The following is a 19,140-nucleotide window of genomic DNA, read 5'->3' as shown; positions in this document are numbered from 1 at the left end:
ATGCTGTGCTTAACGAGGAAAGAATTTTTAAGATCACATTTATATGTTTTGTTTCTACAATGTTCTGGAATAATGTCTTAGATATTGAAAAATCATTGTATAAACACTATTATGGTGAAAGATTTTTAATTGGATTAAAATCTTGCAAGTACGCATTAGTATACTTTTAAAATATGAAATATTTAAAAAATAAAAAAATATTTTAAAATTTTAAAGATGAAAACTAATGAAAACTAATAGCACTGTCTTTTAGTGTTGGTTTATGTACATCTGTGAAGGTACATTTCATCAAATTAAAGGCATCAGAGTCAGTTTGTTTGTGGTGGAGGTGTTTGGGGTTTTTTTAAGAGCAAATGGCTTTTTTCTCTCAATGTACCCTCATCTATGTCTGTGTAGCTGCCTTGCTGTTTCACAGTATGAGGAGAGATGACCTGTGTAGGAGAGAACCCAGCTGCTACAAATGCATCCTGGGGGGAGGGTGGGGAAACGTGCAAATAGAGGAGCAAGAGAAAGCAGTAAACGTGGGTGGGAGATGTACTGGGAGAAGCATACAAAGATACCGAAATAGAAACAGAACAACATGCATGAAAGGAAAGAAACTGATGTTTTTGCCGTTAGAGGTCATTAAGCTGTTAAAGAATAATGACAGAAAAGAGATGCATTTATATCTGTGATGCAAAACTTGGGTCAATCCATTGTACAGAGCTGAATGCATGCTTAATTGCTTTTGCCAGAGTCTCTGATGTGGAAGTGGTGGGTTCTGACAAAAAGGTTTTATGGATAGGCATGAGAAATTACATGGTTTCTCTTCTTTGCTTTGTGAATTCCTGAAGCTGATGTTGAAGTTGTTACTTACTCTATTCAGTATTCATACTCTTCTTTAAACATTTCAGTGCAACCATGCATATCCTACATGCCTAATTATTAAGTTATTAATTATATCTTTGTATTTGAAAATGTAGAAACTGTTCCAGCTGTTGATTTTCCAATAGAATTTTGTTCTTGATCAATGGTTATACAATAATAAAATAAGAAAACTAGAAGCAAGGCTATAAAATGGTTTTAGAAAGTTGTCTTACATGTTAATAAACCTTGCTAACCATACTAGGTTAGCAGAAGTAGACTATGAAGACCAGAATAACAAGCTCCCTAGTTATGACTAATAACTAAAAACTGATGAGGAAGGAGAGAAAAGGCAGGGACAGCTTATAAATTATTTCAAGGCAGACCTAAAAAAATCCTCTCAGGAATGGGAGAAGCTGGTGCGTAACAGCCAGGGATAGAACCCCAGTCCTAACAGGTATGGAGGAAAGGTCAAACTATCTTTGGTTCATAATCTGCAGTCCTTAAAAAATCTGCAACATGAGCAAAAGAGATCAGGGCTTGGAGTATTGAAAGACCAGGCTTTTGAAGAATTAGGGAAAGGCATAGAGAATAAAACACCTTGCACTCCTCTTTCACTGAAAATTATCTAAAACATTATGAATCGCAGTTGTATGTCATTATGGAAGGTGTCAAATACAAAGCTCAAGGTTTAGCTTTAGTAAGTAGTTTTAAAAACCATGGCATCTTGATCCAATTTTAGCAGTGGTAGTTGCACATAACTGAAAGTTCAGAAAAACAAGGTAGTGTAGTTAGATAAACAAAACCCACTATGACAGTTTGGGGTTTTGGATTTCACAGTGTACAGGTTTCAGCAATGTCAAAAGCATTCAACTGCTGTAGACTTCCCTGGGAAGTTTAAGCTTCTCTCTGTGTTTGCTTTATGTAATCAGCAATGATATTCTTAACATTTTTTATTCTAACTAGCATCCCTGTGCACTTGAGAGACCATTTAAAGGAGTTCTTTGAAGTCACTGATAGTTGACCAATTTGTTAGTCTTCAAGCATGTTTGTTTTCTGGAACATGAAAGATGTGAGTGGACCCTGTGCTTTTGATGTTGAATTGAACGCAGTCTATTACAGAAAAGCTTCATCAAGATTTTTAATGGTGCAAGTTCTTGAGAAACTTAAAGAAATTATCTGATTCTTACAGAGAAATGATTCAGGCAATGTAAATACTGTTTTTTTAACAGCAAAAATTCCAACACTGTGTTTCTTACTATGCCATCCAGCAATCTGAGCAGATTTATTCTCCCCTCAAAGAAGGCTAGGACTGCTGTTCAGTCCTGTGGGACTGATTGAGAGGACAGTTTTTAAATGTGACTGTTCAGATATCACTTGCAAAGCCACACCAGCTTACGATGGCATGTGTACCTTGGGTGGCTGTTGCCTTTCTGCCTGTTCACTTCTGAGATTTCAGGCACATGTTCTGCAGCATCCTTCATACCTCAGCAGAAATAAAGAACTTGGGGAGGGGGAGGAGATCAAAGAAACATGAAGTTTTGCAGACAGAAATAATTTTGAAAGTCTTTTGTGCTTGTGTTACTTCAGCTTAAGAAGAATGGGTTCCAGTTGTAACCTGGGAGTGGGCAGCAGTGAAAAATTATGTGAATAGCAAATCATGCTATTTTTGTTTTAATAAACCAAGAGATGAAGCTGTGCATTAAACACACATATTTCAGAGACATTATCTTGTCTTCTGTTGGTGCTCTGCTAGAGAGAAAATGCTGTCCTTCAATCCCACCACTTTCTAACCATTTGCTTCTGTTCCATGGAGAAGAGTACAAGCTTCAATTTGACCACCAGGTCCAGACTGTGACTACTATAGGTGTCTACTCTTACTGTTCCCTTCCTAAAGAATCTGACCTGTTTTATGCACCTGGAAAGTTCCCCATGCTCCTCGGTGTAGAAAGCTGTTCCTGGGCTAAACTACTGCAGTGTTTATGAACCTTCTTATTTCTGGCTTAGACTTACTTCTGGCTATTTCATGTCAACATTTTTAAGATGCATTGCCTTATTGCCTTGCAGCTTAAGTACTTCTCTTCCTTCCTTTGCTTATTCTCCTCATGTTTTTATAGGCAGCAGTAATATCCTGCCGTGTATAAACCTCTATATAACACTTTTGTATTAACACTGATCACTTTTAGCCTACCTGGACCTTTGTTCCTTACTCATTCCTTAAGATGATTTCTAGCTCTTACCTCCAAATTAGCAATAGACTATTTTGGTTTTAATGCTATTAAGTTTTAAACTCATGATTCTGTTCTTTGAACTTTCTCATTTTCCCTTATTCCAGTACTCAGGGTCGCATGGTTTTTTTTCTTACATTATCCTGGTTCTGGGATTTGGCTCTCCAGTTCCTTGATCTAGCTGTGTTTTGCAGGATACTGGAACAAAGGATTCTTTTGATTTGACTATTTTTTTCTCCACACTGCAGATCTTCAGGGAGTCATGGCAGATGGATAGGTAACAGTCCTTGCAATAGCAAAGGTTTAAAAATGCACTTTAAATTTATATATCTCTTAAGTTACTGTAATAAGTTTCTTAACAGTTTTATATTTTTAATCATAGATTTTAGAGTAAAAAAATATTCCCTTTATATGTAAAAAGACAGGCAATGGAGTGGCTAAGCAAAAGCTAGAAAAAATTACTTCTATAATTACTATTAATCACTTTAAGTAAGTAGTTGAAGTGTGTTGAGTGTGTCATTGTGACAGTATATACTCTTACTGTATTTTTTCAGCTACTTTGACCACTAATGCATTCCTTGGAACTGTAAACCTCTGTCAATATAAACCCGTAAAAAATTGCTTTCCTCATTTGCAAATATTTTATGTAATAGCTTTAATCTGCATTAATCATTTTAGATTCATTAATTAGAAACAAAACTTAAAAGAAATTGTATTTTGATAATGAGATATTTATGGAAAAATATTTTATAGTTGTGTTTAATATTTGTTGAAAAATGTAGATGTCTCTATCTTATGTGTCCAGGAATTTATGTAATTGCCATCACACAAATAATTTAACACTAGTGTGGACAGAGCAGTTAAGAATATATTGACCTACTGGGAATAATTTTAGTTTACTGTACATATCTTTGTGTCTCTTCCACCTCCAGTTTCACCAAGTACAAGCAAGAGACAAAAGAGCTGAATGAAGATTTGTGTTGAGATTGTACACAGAAACACTGAGCCACTGTCAGTGTTAAATGCAAATATTTGTGTGTTGAAAATATAGGTGTGTATCTCTACATTTCATTTGTTTTTAAGGAGCAGCATAAAATAGAATAGCTAACAATTCCCTTTGTATTTTAATTTGGATTTTTTGCTTTCTGCTTCATTTCTCCAGCTCATTTTATTCAACAATTATTTCCGATTGTGAAAAAGACATATTTTGCAAGTCACGGCAATGACGCAGGAATGGGCAATGCAAAATGTGTCAGGATAAACTTGTACCTATATTTCCTGTTCTTGCTAATACTTACCTAGAAAATAAGTAATTAATCTTCTCTTATTATCATCAAAAAGAAAAGCCACTTTACAATGAATTGCTAAACATCACCCCCCCATCTCTTGACCCATTTTTATGGAAACTGTCTCCATTTGAACTGCGATAGATATGCCAATGTACATTTTCCTGAAGATTACTGCATTTTCAGTGCATGTACCTATCTTCAAAGAGTGGTTTTGTGAAAATACTGGTGAGGCAAATTATATTGTAGTGCTGGCAACCAGAGGTCAGTTCGTCTAAAAGAAAAATAACAACTGTGAAAAAGAAGCCTGCATATTTAACTGCTCATTTCCATGGATGACAGTGAGTGCAGCTGGAACAAAATAATTTATTTTCTAAAACATGAGCAAAAAATTATCAACAAAATAATAAAAGTGTTAATGAGCTACACCTGGCCTTGATGTTATGGATGAATATGGTCAGTGTTTTCCTATGCCAGCTAGAATAAAGCAGTTCCTGCTAGGCAGGTTCATTAGATGTTTAATGCTTAATGATGTGGCCTCCTTCTAAAAAACTACTGGAACCATCATGAAAGAATGTATTACTTCCTAATATAGCAATGTAGTTCATCTTTGTCTACTAATTTATTGAGCTTATAGTCTACTTTTCTGATTATAAAAGAGTAACTGGAAGAGCTGAGACCCATTTTTCCAGAGAACTGGATATTGAGAGCTTGGGATGCTAAAGGTCATCCTTTCTCTAGATTTTCCACTGATAGGCCAACATGGCTTTTCTGTGTGTGCTACTACACACTGGGCTAGGAAGAGTTGAAAATTGCAGATCTGTTACTATATCACATTAATTATTTGAGTGCAGGTCCTTTCACTTTGGTTGCAGTGTCTTCTAATGAAGCCAGATTTTACAGCATAATTTCTCTCAATTCTGTGTACAACTTGATTTCTTTTGACTGGCTCTAAGTTTTCAGAGATATTTAATAAATTAGGAAACATTAGTTATGGGGTCTTATTGTAAAAGATCCAGAGAAATCTGCATCAGAACATGCATTGTACTTATCGATGTGGGAAATTATTGTGGAATATCTGAAATTTCTTAGTTTACTACATAGAAAATCCTCTAGGTAGAGAAGCTCAGTCTTTGCAGCTGAAAATAGCATGAAGAGCAAGGTATAATCCTGTTATACAGTAGTAATAGCTAAATGTTCAGGGTTTCTGATTAAATTTCTACGGTAGAACTTGCCTTGAAATTGGCTACAAAATCATAAACTGTATCTAAAAGTGCTTCCAGATAGTTCAGCACAATTACGGATGCAACAAAAACTACCATTTCCTTACTGTCATTGTTGATGCTTCTGATTCGGATCAGTTTTTACAGTTGAGAGATACTGAGTACAAAGCTATCTCCATTACCAAAACCCCAGACTTTTTACAGGAGCCATAAGGAGTGTTAAATTCAACAAGCTCCAGTCTAACAGGCATGAAAACTTAAAGCCACGCACTAGCATTTGTGGCTAAAAGCGCCACTTTATATTCATATCAATTTCACAGCTGATGAGACATGGTAAACAAGAGTGGGGAAGATTTTTTTTTTTTAAAGTATTCAAGAAATTAGTTACACAAATGGATCCATATTTCTAAGAGCTTATCCTCATTGCACTGCTTCATTGCCTGGAATGAAAAAGACAAAGCAAAACAACACTGGACATAAGGCCCGCTAATAGAATATTCTATCTTGCATTTTTGGATTGTCAGTACAGTGCTAGCTGGGGCTTCACCTGTGTTCATATCGATTTCTCTAAGATCCCAGCTCTGCATAAGCTACTACTCTGCTCTTAATAGACATGTTTGTGTGTAGAAAGGAGTCAAGTTAAAAGATGGAAATAGCTGAAGTTAAATGTTTGTGGTATTTAAATTCTTTGTACAGAAAAATAATGTTAAAAATTAAAGGCATATAAAAGGGACATATGTCTGTATACTGCAAGGATTATAACATGTTAAATTCCTTAGCTTAATATGTTGCAATACATTTCGCCTGGCAAACCTAATTTCACTACAGTTCCAAAATAGCTAAGTATGTTACAGTAATTGCACACATTGTTTCTGTATTTCCATTGCTGATTGTAAGTTATGGATATATTGCTTTGAATTTCAAGTGGGCAAAGTTCAGTTGGCTCTCAAATAGGAAATGTTCACTCATTATAAAATACTGTGGGTTTTTTCTACTCTGCTATTTTTACAAGTTTTGTTGAAGGATTTTCAAGGTAGTTTTGTAAGTCTCAGAAGGTTAAAAGCCTGTAATGTTTCTGAGCACATCTTTAAGCATCTATGCATATACACATTTAGTTTAGTGCCTGTAACCCAGCACTTATGCATACTGATTGGGTAACTGAGTAACACTCCAAAATATGATCATAAAAGTGATCACACCGTTCAAAGGCTTTTAGGAGAATCAAGTCTTGTTTTCTTTTTCAGTCTGGCGAGTTAAAATAAACCAGAATAGTACTGATAATAAATGGCATTAAGCACCTTTCTGCATTATTCTTGTTATAGTGTCCTTTGTAACCAGACAGTCTTGTCTCGATTAAGAAGAGAACGTTGCAGTGACTTCTACTGTGGGTTACCCATTAGTCTCTTTCATGTGGTTGCCCTACTTCCAGGATCATAAGGCATATTCCCTGACTCGCTACTTGCTGAAATGATAGCGTGGGATGCTTGCAGAGAGAAACTTGCTTGTTTAGTTCTGGCATTTGCAGTTACCAGTCCTACACTTGTCCTTGGAACATGGGGTGAAAAAACTCCTGAGACTCTCACAGGATCTGAGGGCGTAGTGTGCTCCTCTGACCTCCTCATCTGTCTCTTGTTTTCATTGCTTGGTTTCACACTGAGCCCAACTTGTCCCAGATTCAATTAAAGGAACAGTAAATCTGATTTACTCTAGCAAAAGCACGATTTAATGAAGTTTGCAAGTTTTAGTCAGAAAGTGTATAATTAATCAGTGGGGTTTTTTACATTGTCTGAAGCATTATTCTTCTTGTTTAAGGAGTTCTTCACTAGAAATACTGCCTTTGAAAAGCTGATTTCTTGCTTCGGTTGTAGCTTCCCATTTAATATCTTCTTCTATGAGAGCAACCATGGAATTAAAGACATATTCTTGGGAATGTTATGGCATTCAGAGTCCAATGGTTATAGTAATTTAGAAAGCTACATGTAGAGGTTTCTGTGCATTGTCCATTATTTTCAAGTTTTTGCTCAAAGCTTTAGCTTATTTGAGGGCATGCAGAGTTGAACTCTACTCATAACCTCCTCAGGAAACCTTTTCCAAGTGTATGCACTGTTCAATATGCCCTAGCTACTTAAATCTTTTCATAGCTTCACAAAAATTCGTAGCTTACTTCTTACAGGAAGTCTTGCTCATACAGCTTCACAGGGGGAAGCTTGTGGAATGAAGTCTTGACACAGCAGTTATGTAAAAAAACCTAAATGCTTTCGAAGTGTGGGAAGAGCAAATTATGTTACTGTATAGTTCCTGCATTTTTCAAATCTATTTTTCATACTGATTTAGTTTGGCCTTGATAAATAGAGCCTACCTCAAAATTCACCTTGGCCAATTACTACAGTTAAAATTATTCTGGCCAACTCTTTTTAAAACCTACACAGGAACTCCCTTCACTCCTTCCAAAGCATTGTGTTACAAAACATTTACAAAGCACTGTGTGAATTTAGGAAACAATTAGAAGCAAATGCACCGAGATTGTTTATGTCAAAAAAATACTGCATACTAGATTCTAGGGCAGATACTTTAAGATAATTTCAGTGATTTAAATCTTCCTTAGAAAGAGCTAGTTTTTATTCCAAGTTGTCCAACCTACAGAGCACCATATATTTACATTACACTTTAGACTCAAGGTTAAACTGATGTAAAGACACAGTAGGCATTTCCTTGCAAACAAAGCATCTGTGAACAGGATGATGTTGAAAAACATTTTATAGGACTCCCATTCCAGCCCCAATTCAATTTTATGGATTGCTTATCAATCTGAAGAGCATTTTGGGGGAGCTAAGTTGTATGGTGACATAAGAAGCTGTAGCCAATTCTAAGTGGAGAATTTGCTCAGAAAGTAGCTGCAAATGGTGAGTTAGTTTGCAGTTTCTACCAGTTTAGCTTTCAGTGCATGTGGCTGTCAGACAATGAGGTGGAAGGAATGAGAAGGTGACAGCAGTGAAGATCTTAGTTGAATTCTCCTGCTACATTTTCTGCTTCACAGAGCAAAGTGTGTCTCTGCAATCTTGTAAATATGTTGGCTTTGACCAGTTAATTTCATCTGGGTGTTTAAGAGCTCGATACCTTTTTCTTGGTTTCTTGGTTGCAATAATTTACTTGGTTTTTTACTTGTTCTACATATAACTTATTGTTTATGTCCAATTTAAATGTATTTTGCATCTTTGCTACATCCAGACTCTTATATGCACAACTGCTTACACCAGCTTTGGATATGAACCATTCCCATTTGTTTTCTAGTCTTTCAGTGACTTCTAGTTGTGAGAATATCCCAAATTTAAGTCTTAAAAATAGTATTCTTGAACCAAATCTCAGGGAGAAGGAAGTGACTGTCTTAAGGGGCAGGGTTTTTTTGTTAATATGTGGACACTTTCATTCCCAACACTGATGTCAGACTGAAAGGGAAAGTATCAGGCAGTCTCTGTCAGATTCAGCAGGAAAGCTGAGTTTTTATTGGAAAGTATGCTTTGACTGGTCAAAAAAGTTTAAAATAACTCAAGGGCTAAGGTATTTTTAAGTTGATGTCATAAGGTATCTTTGTGGTCAATTTTTCTTTAATTTACATCTCTTGCTCTGTTCCTGCTGGAAGCAGTTCAAATAATAGGGCAACCTTTACAATAATGACTCTTTTTCCTAAGGGAAATGGCTTCCAAGACTCACTAAGTGCTCCCTGTTATTGACTACATCACTATATTGTTCTTTCTCTTCATTCACCCATCAGTACTAAAAGGATTTCTGAACATTTGGAACATTTTTAGATTTGCTGAACTTCAAACAGTGTTTGAAAGGCAGCATGGCTTCATCTTCATTGTCACTTTCTACCAGAGCTCCCATTTCTCTTTACATGACAACTAGAAAATCAGAAGAAAAAACAACCAACCACTCAGAAAATTAGGGGGAAAAATGTGAAAAAAGTGTTTCCTCTTGCTCTTCATTTTTGTTAACAACAACTTTTAGCAGCTCCTTTTTTCCTCTCATGCTTTGTCTCTGCGCTTACTGATAAAATACCAAGAGGTGGAAGGTTGAAGGAAAAGAACTGTGTCCTTCAAATAAAACATTTTTCTTGGAAATTTCATTTTGGTTCAAAAAATAATTTTTTCTTGGAAAAACATTTTGATACTTGCTACTTCCTTTCCTTTACATCTACTTTATCTCTATCTTCACAATAGGTAATTCATCACTCAGTGAAGCCCACAAGTGAATTGAAGCTTTTTTCCTTCTTTAAAATGCTAAGAGGAGAATTATAAAGCATTAATGTTTAAATTTGGTTGTATTTCTGGTTCTCATTTAGAAAAACCCATTTTACTTTATGTCTAAGCAATACACAGCCACATCAGAAGGTAATTCTTTTAATGAATTCATAGCCCTTTTGTGCTAATAGAAAAGGATCATACAGGACTTTAATGGGCACAAAAGTTCTGTATGTCCACTAGTTCATTTCTTAAACACATATTCTGAGAGTCTTTTTCAGCATAATTTAGAGGAGATGGACAAAAGATTCCCCTGACTTTCTGAACAATTAAGCTTCAGAGCTTGATAGCACATATACAGTCTATAGCTGACCAAAGGATGGTGATTCTCTTTGAAACTTTTAAAGTTGAAGGGGTTTGTCTTGTACTGGGGGGGCGGGGGGGGGGGGGAACCAACACAAAACCCAAACGAGTCTGAGTGGGCTTCAATTATAATAATGGAGTTATTTTAGTTTTGCTACTTGTATGAGTATTGACCTGAACTGCAGAGGGGCACAGAGCCCTTGCTCTCCTTTGCAGTAAAATTTCTCATTCAGTATTATATAGCTCAGGGAAACATATCTCTATGTTTCAGACCTGTCTCCCAGTGACAGTGCTCCTGTTGTTTGTTTTCTTCCTTGAAGGCAGAAATCCCTTTCTGTTTCCTCCCTCTGTGATAACTACTGCACTGCTCTGATGAGTGCTGACCAGCCCTGTTCACCAGCTCCTTTTGCTAGTAATCTGTGAGACTGTGTGCACATTGCAGGGGCATACAGAAACAGGAAAGCTCCTGCTTAGCTTGTGAGTGTGTACGTTAAATATGCACACACGCAAAAACACATCTGGGGTAATTCTGAACAGTTTGTTTGTGAAGCATCGTGTAACCACAGAACCATAAAATAATTTAGATCAGTAGGGACCTCTGGCAGTCTAGTCCAATCCCTTGCTCAAAGCAGGTCTGGTTGCCCATGGGTGTCTGGTCAAGTTTTGAACACCTGCAAAGACTGAGCTCCTGCAGCTTCTTTAAGTCCTGTTCAAGTATTTGATTACACTCCTTTTTTTTTTTCATAATGTCAAATTTGAATTTATGATGTTCCAGCTGATGTTTATTGTCTCTTGTCCTATCAACATTCACCTCTGAGAGGAGATGGCTCCATCTTCCTTTTATCCTCTGATCAGATAGTCACAGGCAGCAGTAAGGTTTCCCCTTAACCTTCCCTTCTTAGGCCTTAACAGACCCCACTCTCCCAGCCCCTCCTTGCACCCAGGTGCTCCAGCCTCCTGCCCAGCCTGGGGGCCACTGTGGCATTTGCTCCAGTAGGTTACACCTGCTCAGATGGGATCAAACTGGTATTTGCTGATGCTTTTCCACAAAAAGGAAAGGATCAGGGGCACCTTTGTGTTGTTGAGGAGGTCCTGCCAGTGGGCTGTCTTGTGCAACATGGAAGCAGAAAGTGGAGGAATGATTTTCGCTGCCTCAGTCCCCAGCATGGCTCATGTACCAAGCCTTGCAAGGGGGGCAGTGCAAGTGTTTTTGTCCTGACCCTCTCATTTTTCTTGAGTTCTCTGTGTCAATCTTTGGTAGCAGAGATATGGTAGCACCACTTTGTAGTGTCTTGGTTCATGTCAGCATGTTAAGAGTACGTTATATCTCATCACAGTATGTGTCAGAGCAGTTGAATGATTTCCTCCTCGCTTTCCTGTTTATAGTACTGCGCAGACTGAGGAATGTAACTACATGGAACTATAGCAATCTTTTCCTAAAAATGAGAATGTGTCAGCTGAGAAAATCTACCTGTTTTCAGAGATGCAGTGAAGTCTTTGAATTGAAAAAGGACAATAGCCCTTAAGACCTGAGTGTGACTGTCTTACTGTGAATACAAGTGGTGAAAATTTACATATGTTATACCATTCTGTTTTATTTTTTTTTCCTTTTTGTTCTTTTTATAAATAGAAGAGGCCTTACTTACTGTCTTCTGCATGCTCTGGAATGTGGGAATGCTACATCAATGCACAAATTATGACTTTGAGGCAAGAGAAAATTAAAGATATTTATCAAAGTATTTTCATATTTTTAAAGAAAATTGTTGTTGTTGCCAAGTTACCATGCTACCTGAAACAAGCTCTTGGTGGATTTAAGCAAAATATTACAAGTATCACATTCCTTTATTTTCTGTTTAGCTTGGCTTCTTGGGAAGTAACCATGCTTTTATGATTTTTTTAGATAATGGGTTTTTACCCTTCATTCCACTATTAGCGTCATGTTACTATTTAGAAAGAAATCTAAAGTGGAATGTCATCATTCAGAGCTTGTTTTCTTTTGAATATCTAATAGCCAATACCAAGTGTCTCAATGCTATACCTAAGCCACCTAATACAGAAGCAGCAGCTGAGTTTGTTCTGAATTAAGTGTTTTGTAAGCAAATAAAAGGTACTGTGACTGGCCTTAGTGCAATACACACAGCTGGATAAAGCACAATCTACTTTCAGAGACCAACTGACAGGGTGTGAGGAGGCAGAAGCAGCTGTAGAGACCTTCGTTTGAGCTTCATATGGAGCACAAAACAGAGGCAGGGTACCCTGGGTTCTGCAGCAGCAGTTTTGTTTCCTCTTTCAGCATAATAGACTTGATGTTCCCCTCACTAGCACCACTTCTTTACCCAAGTAGCTTTCTATTTTATGTCAGAACAAAGGACAGGGTCAAGGTCCCAGCACTGGAGTCCATGCTAGGCTTTGCAGAGGTGTGCAAACAAAAGTCAAAGGTCAACACTTTTATTAATAAAACTACTTCTCTGAAAGCACAAACCAAAGAGTTTTCTTCTGCACTATGTTGCTAAGTGTGCAACTTCACCATTAATGTTCAGGAATGTGGGCAGTAACCAGCCTTTTGCCACTTGGTTTGTTTAAACTGGAGGTGTGTATAAAATATCCAGGATCATGGGAAAACTCAGGTAGCAAATGTTCTAGAGGATGGACTGGAGACATGGAAATGGAAGCATATGAGGTCCAAACTCCCCTGACATTGGTAGGACTCTAGGAATTGTTTTATGGGACAAGATAGTCTAAATGAATGTGTAGAAGTTTTGAAAACTCCTTCTTTAGAGATGCTAGTCCTGAAACCAAGAAGTTTTAAGAACTTGTATTAGCTAAATCCCAAATTCCCATCCACTGGACATCCCGTCTCCTTTCAGAAATGTCACTTGGAACAGTTTCTGGATTGGAACCAGTAAAAATACGTACCGTGGAACATCTCTATCATCTGAACTAGCATTTCAAATTGTATTATTAAGCTCAGAGTAACTGGCCATCTATATACAGCTGTCAAGCCGATTTAATGAATAGTGAAGTGAATAATTCCAACAAGGATGCAAAAGCTGGCATGGAAGTGGGATACAGCCAGTGCCAGCCTCTCTTCATAGTTCAAAGGCATCAGCAGTTTTGTATGCTCATGGGCTGCTCACGAAGTACAGAGTTTACAATAGCCTGAGTAGACATTTTGAAGTTACAATTATGAGTAAAAAGACTGGGTTTGATATTTTGTTTGGTTGGAAAGGGGAGGATTGCATTTTTTAGTACAGCAGTAAACAAGTGCAGAACGTGGGAGGAGAAGATGACTCAGAAAGCACTAGCAGTAGTCTGATGTTTGTATTATAACATGATAAATGGGCTGTTGTGTATGTATTTCACTGCACATATACACATAGAATGCAGAAGAACCTAATAAAATTATACTAATTGCAGGAATGACAGCAGCTCTGCAAGAAAGAAAAATTAATGTTCACTCCACATGGAAAAGGAGATGTATCTTAATTTTGTAGTGTTCTTTCCACGTAGAAAGGAATGATATTTAAGATTTCTTTTTTAATGAAGTCCTAGGCTTTTCTGTCAAATGGCACTTTGTAGAACTCAAGCAATTAAACACAAAAATAAATGCTTTCTTTTGTGGGAAAAAGTTTTTGGGTTGGGGGGTTTCTTCTCCTGGAAACTCATGTATTGATTAGTTGTTTTGGTTTTTTTTCAAACTAAGAAAGGTGAAAAATAGAAACAGGAGGATTAGGAGTAGAAATTGTGAATGTGGAACATGATGCTGTTGTGCAGCTTCCATAAATATCTTAAAACAGAGAAACACGAGTGAAAATGTGTCAGCATTTTGAAGCTAAATCAGGTTTATAAAGAAAGGAAGTATTTTTTAAATTATTTTGGAGACAGTAGATAGTAAAGCTCCTATCTCAACAGGAGAGCTTAACCACCTAATGCTGCAGTTAGATACAGCTTCACATTTTTCCTGAGTTCTCTTTCCTAGGCCTTAAAGATAAGAATTATTCCTCCTGCCCAAACTCAAATGTCTTTTAATGGATTTTAATTGTATTCCACTGTTTGAATCCTTTGGGTTTTTATCCATGTAAAACAATTAAAAAAAAATAAATCTATTAATCATTTTTGTCATATTGTTTGAATATAATTTCTTTCAATGTAGTAAAATTTCAGATAGTTCATATTTCTTTAAAGGGGCAAATTTAATTGAGGAGAGTGGCGGAAGTCAGCATTAGCTGAAGTTATGACAATGGTGATTTATGATAGCTGAACATTAAGCACTTTTTATCTTCAACTATCATTTCTTGTCATAATATCTTCCCGAAGCAGATGCAATCACACCTTGAGCTGTTTCACTGACTCCTTTCTTACAGAGTCTAGGATGCTAAAGTATTTCACCCAGAGAAAAGTGACTGGAGTGTCTTTCATGCTGTGATGAATGTGTTGAGTTTTAATCCCAATTATTGTACTTCATGGACTCAATGGCTATATTAATATTGCACTCACTGCTATTACTAAAACTTGTGATAGTAATAAACTGAGAGAGCATCCAAGTATGCATAGCTTGACTTTACACAAGTTTCTTTTCTTTCATTATTGTTTTGAGTGGGGAAAGTTTGGAAAAATATGTAGATTTAATTTCTCATATCTTTTAAACATGTACCTGGTATATATTATTTTGCATTTTAGCTTAGCAGTTGTATTCACCACAGCTTATGTGTGTTAGAGAAAACCAAAGTGAGGCATAATTTCAGCTCACAAAAGCTGGATTTGATTCAGTTCTGGCCCTGCTTTGACTAGATGATCCCATGAGGTCTTTTCCAGCCTGAATTATTCTATGGTTCAGTGATTTCAGTGCAATATCAATATAGATCCTTTAAGGTCATTAATTTGCATATGATGAGGATGTAACCTTTTGCCAGAGACAGCTTTAACACTGCTATCATAACATCAAAGACAAGCATTTTAATCTGAGAAAATATCCTTTGATTTCAATTACAGAATGCATTGCTATTGACATAACATTCTGCTATAAATTTCATTTATCTTTCTAAGATCATGCATTTTTCCCTATATATTCTATAAATCCATAATTGCCTTCAGAGATCCCTGAAGATCCAGAAATTGCAGAAGAATATTATAAAGATGAGTTTGAATCCTGTTCAGAAGACAGTGAGGAGGAAGAAGATGCAGAAACATCACAGACTGTCTCTAAGACCAATCACCAGGTATATGTGACCTTTGAGAAAACAGTGTACACTTGATGCTCATTTTCCATGAGAAAATTGAGTTCCTTCCTGAGAGTTTGTCCTACTGACATTACTGATTTTCTTTTTTTTTTTTTTTTGTTAGGAATATGTGTATATATCAATACTATTAATTAATTATAAGTGTATGCATATGTAATTCTTCTGAGAGATTGATGAGAAAGATTCTTGCATTCCTTTAGCATTAAAGATAACACTCCCATGAGAGCCTTCAGGTAGATAATTGTCAGGAAACTCCTTGTGACTCTAAAACACTCAGATTCCAGTTCTCTCACATGTTAGCTATGGTTTAAAATAAATTAAAGCTGAAAGTATACTTCAAGCATAGGATCTAAGTTCCAGCTCTAATTCCTGGACAGAGATAGGCACCTCTAGTTGGCCCTTCTTCCTGTCTACATTAGACGTATTTTCTAGGACAGTGTGATGAACTATGAACCTTAACAGCTGCAAGACTTGACCAGAAAATCTGTAGACTTTCCCAAGAGTCACAGAAAGTGTTGTGGAGAGAAAACTTATTGCTGAAAGGCTTAAAGTAGTTGAGACTGCCACAAGAAAGTCAGGGGTTGCAGTGTGAAGGTTGAAGATTATAGGAAAAGGCACCTAATTTAGATCTGACCAGAATGAGCTGAGATGAGTCTTGTCTCCAGTGATCAAGTCTCAGTGAAATCAATAAACTTAAATGCCCAAGGCAGTTCTGAAAATGGATCTTCCTAAGGCACTCAGGAGCAGTTAATTTCTCTCATGGGCCACCAGCTTAAAGCATTGCCTACATTGCCTCTGAATGGTACTGTCTGGTTCTGCTTAGGACCACTTACTTTATTCTGTGTTCATGTGCAAATTTTGCAGAACAGAGTATGATGTCTTCTGCATTTCAGGGAACCAGCCAAGTATACTAATGCTCCTCACAAAATTATAAATAACTTGTACTTTTTGAAGATTTTGAACTAATAGCTTCTTTAAGATATAGTTTTTACAGCAAAAGTAAAATGTTGTGTGAGAAATCAGAACACTACTTCTATCACAGTAACAGGGAATCCTGAAGTCGTCTCACCAATAAAACTTGAAGTTTACTCAGAAACAACTTCATTCCATCTAGAAATGTCCTTCTAGCTTTCAAATTAAACACACAGCATGCCTTAAAATTCAGGAGTGGTTTGTACAGTAGTGGTCTAAAAAAATTATCAGTCAATTGTAAAACAGTGGAATATCTTAGACAATTTTTTTTTCAATTTGCTGAGTTTGTGCTTACCCCTAAGACATAGACATACAAAGAATCTGTTGCCCAGAAAGTCTACTACAAGATACTCTTGAGAATGAATTATTGCTCATTTTCATCAGACTCTGAGAAAATATTTTTTTTTTAGAATGCCTTTTAAAATTCTCATTCAGCTTTCATTGATGGTATCATTAAGTGTCAATCAATAGTGTTTTTGAACAGGCAGACTGCTGCTTAGAATTAACGAAGGGCAGAAGATAAAAATAGATTTCTCAATAATGCAGAATAAATTAGCTGTTGGCCTTCAGATGCAAGCAACAACAGTCCCTCATGTTGCAGTGACCCAAAATTCAGTGATGGCAAGAACCAACGTGGTGGGCTGGAAGAGCCATCTCACTGGCACCGTGTTGTCTCTATCCAGCCCCCCTGGCCCTGAGGCTTTGCTTTACCAGCAGTCTCTGTGCACACAGAGCATTAACCCTCTGTTAACTGGCCTACACAGAATGACTGGGAAGCACCCCCATGACCATTTGTCTTTTAGGATGTCCTCTATCAAAGAAAATAATTATCTGTGCTTTTCTCATGTTGACCCGAGCACCTTAGATACACGATAAGTGTGTCTCTGGCTACTGACACAATTACCTTTTCTATTTCTTTGAAAGTGAAAATAGTCAATTTTCACTTTCTCAAGTGAAAAATTCTGCAGTAAGTCCAAGGTCAAAGCAGAGTGATTGTAGCTGTGCACATATGAACCTGTGTCTGAACTCACTAAACAGAAAGTCAGTACTGTAAGGGGAAGTAAGAAAGCATAATGCAGGTTAGATGGAATATGCTGAGAGGTCCCTCTTTGATGATTATAAAGGGATCTACAGTTATTAGCATGCACAGGACATCTTCATTCTGGATGTCAGCAGTTGTGTGAGATGAATCCCACTCAAAGATAGGGGGGATCATGCTCAGTATTAATAATAAGCTTGAAATCCTACCGGAATAGCAGAAATTTGCTCCTGCAGTCATTTACTTAATACCAAAACTCCTACTTCTATTCTGTGATGTATTTCATACTCTCAAACCCTTTCTTCAAAAATACCTTCATAAAGTAAGCTTTTGGAGGTGTGTGCTAACAAAGAAGTCATTCCACTGCAACCATGTAAGGACTTTTAAGCTAGTTGCCATCCTAATTTCTGCAAATCTCTCAAATTTCCAATTCCAAGGTTGCTTTACTAGTTATTTCTGTGCAAAGTGTACAGAATTGCTGCATCTGGTGCCGCTCCCTGGTGACCCCATTACTTCAAACAAGGATTAAAAAAAAATCCCAATGTTCATGCAGTAGCATGGGGGTCAGGAAAGTCATCTAATTGAAAAACAAATTGGGGTGCAAGATGTAGAAAGAGATCTGAGCAATTTGTTCAAGCTATATTAAGCTCCCACAGATGTCAAGACAGACTGAGAAGTAGTGGCCTTACGTGAGATGCAACACCTTCAGTTAAGAAGGTAGAGTTAGGCACTGGAACACTGTAATTTTAAAGGTTTAGGATGGGAGCTGAGACAGTTTTTTTTCTCATATTGATACCTTTCAATACAGCCTGTCTGATTTCAGATACATTGTCCAGCACTGGAGTTTAGTGTCCCTTGTTCCTCTGTTTTGGAACAGGAATGCGGATTGACAGATTTCAAGCAGCAATTTGCTAATTACTTTTCCATCCCTCTCCCTCTTCAAGCCAATGTTTTTTTTCCACATATTTTTTTCTCAAGGAGAACCAGTTTCTAATTAGGGGGAAATCATGAAAGAGAAGGACAACTTGTTTCTAGAAATATTTTAAAATACGATGTTTAACAGAGGTTTCATCTTGAAAAGTTGGTGCATAGTGAAGCTTCCATAGGCTTTGATTTAGATGAGATGCTAATTAATGCTCTCTACTGCAGTTTGTCACCTTGGTCTTTGTGTTTTCTTTTAGTGACCATAGTAACAAATTCACCCTCTTCATTATGACAAAGTCTACTAATGTGCTACAATAGGTTCCTATTTTAAAATTCCGAGTTGCTTCTGAGATTGTCAAACCAGAAGCTGGCATAAATTATCATAGCTCCAGCAGCTGTGAGTGGTCTGTGTGCTGTCACCCCAAAAATGCTCCACTGGATTCCTAACGCATGCCTTGGTACGGCCGGTGGCTGTTGCTTGTTCTGAATCTGAAATGAGCAAGCATTCATCCACACTGGCCCTCACACGTAGGAGTGCCTCTCTTTTGTGTGTCTGTCAGAGTCCCTTGCCTATTCTGTAGGGCTTTGCTTTCTTTGCAAAAAAAAGAGAAACATTAAAGAAATACATTAAATAGATAAACATTAAATAAACATATTAAATAAAACAGCTAAATCCTTTTCCATTGCTAAACCCAAGTGGAGAAAAGGCAGGGGTGATGAAAGAGGTGAAAAAGTATCTTTTGCCTTACAGCATAAAGAGAAAAAATCAGCTCTCTTGTTA

At 37.0% G+C, this 19,140-nt stretch overlaps 1 protein-coding gene across 3 annotated transcripts in view; it reads left to right on the top strand.

Moving 5' to 3' along the window:
• The window catches only part of NEK11 (NIMA related kinase 11), an 85,678-nt gene that overhangs the window by 44,455 nt on the left and 22,083 nt on the right, over positions 1-19,140 (top strand). For all 3 annotated transcript variants that reach the window (XM_032677839.1, XM_032677829.1, XM_032677848.1), the window contains one exon: positions 15,279-15,403. In XM_032677839.1, the coding sequence (XP_032533730.1) occupies positions 15,279-15,403 (125 nt within the window). The remainder of the gene's footprint in view (positions 1-15,278; positions 15,404-19,140) is intronic.

Source organism: Chiroxiphia lanceolata, chromosome 1 (genome assembly GCF_009829145.1).
Source record: "Chiroxiphia lanceolata isolate bChiLan1 chromosome 1, bChiLan1.pri, whole genome shotgun sequence".
NCBI classification, from domain to species: Eukaryota; Metazoa; Chordata; class Aves; order Passeriformes; family Pipridae; genus Chiroxiphia; species Chiroxiphia lanceolata.
Note: the sequence above shows the minus strand (reverse complement) of the source record. Positions and strands in the feature narration are given on the sequence as shown.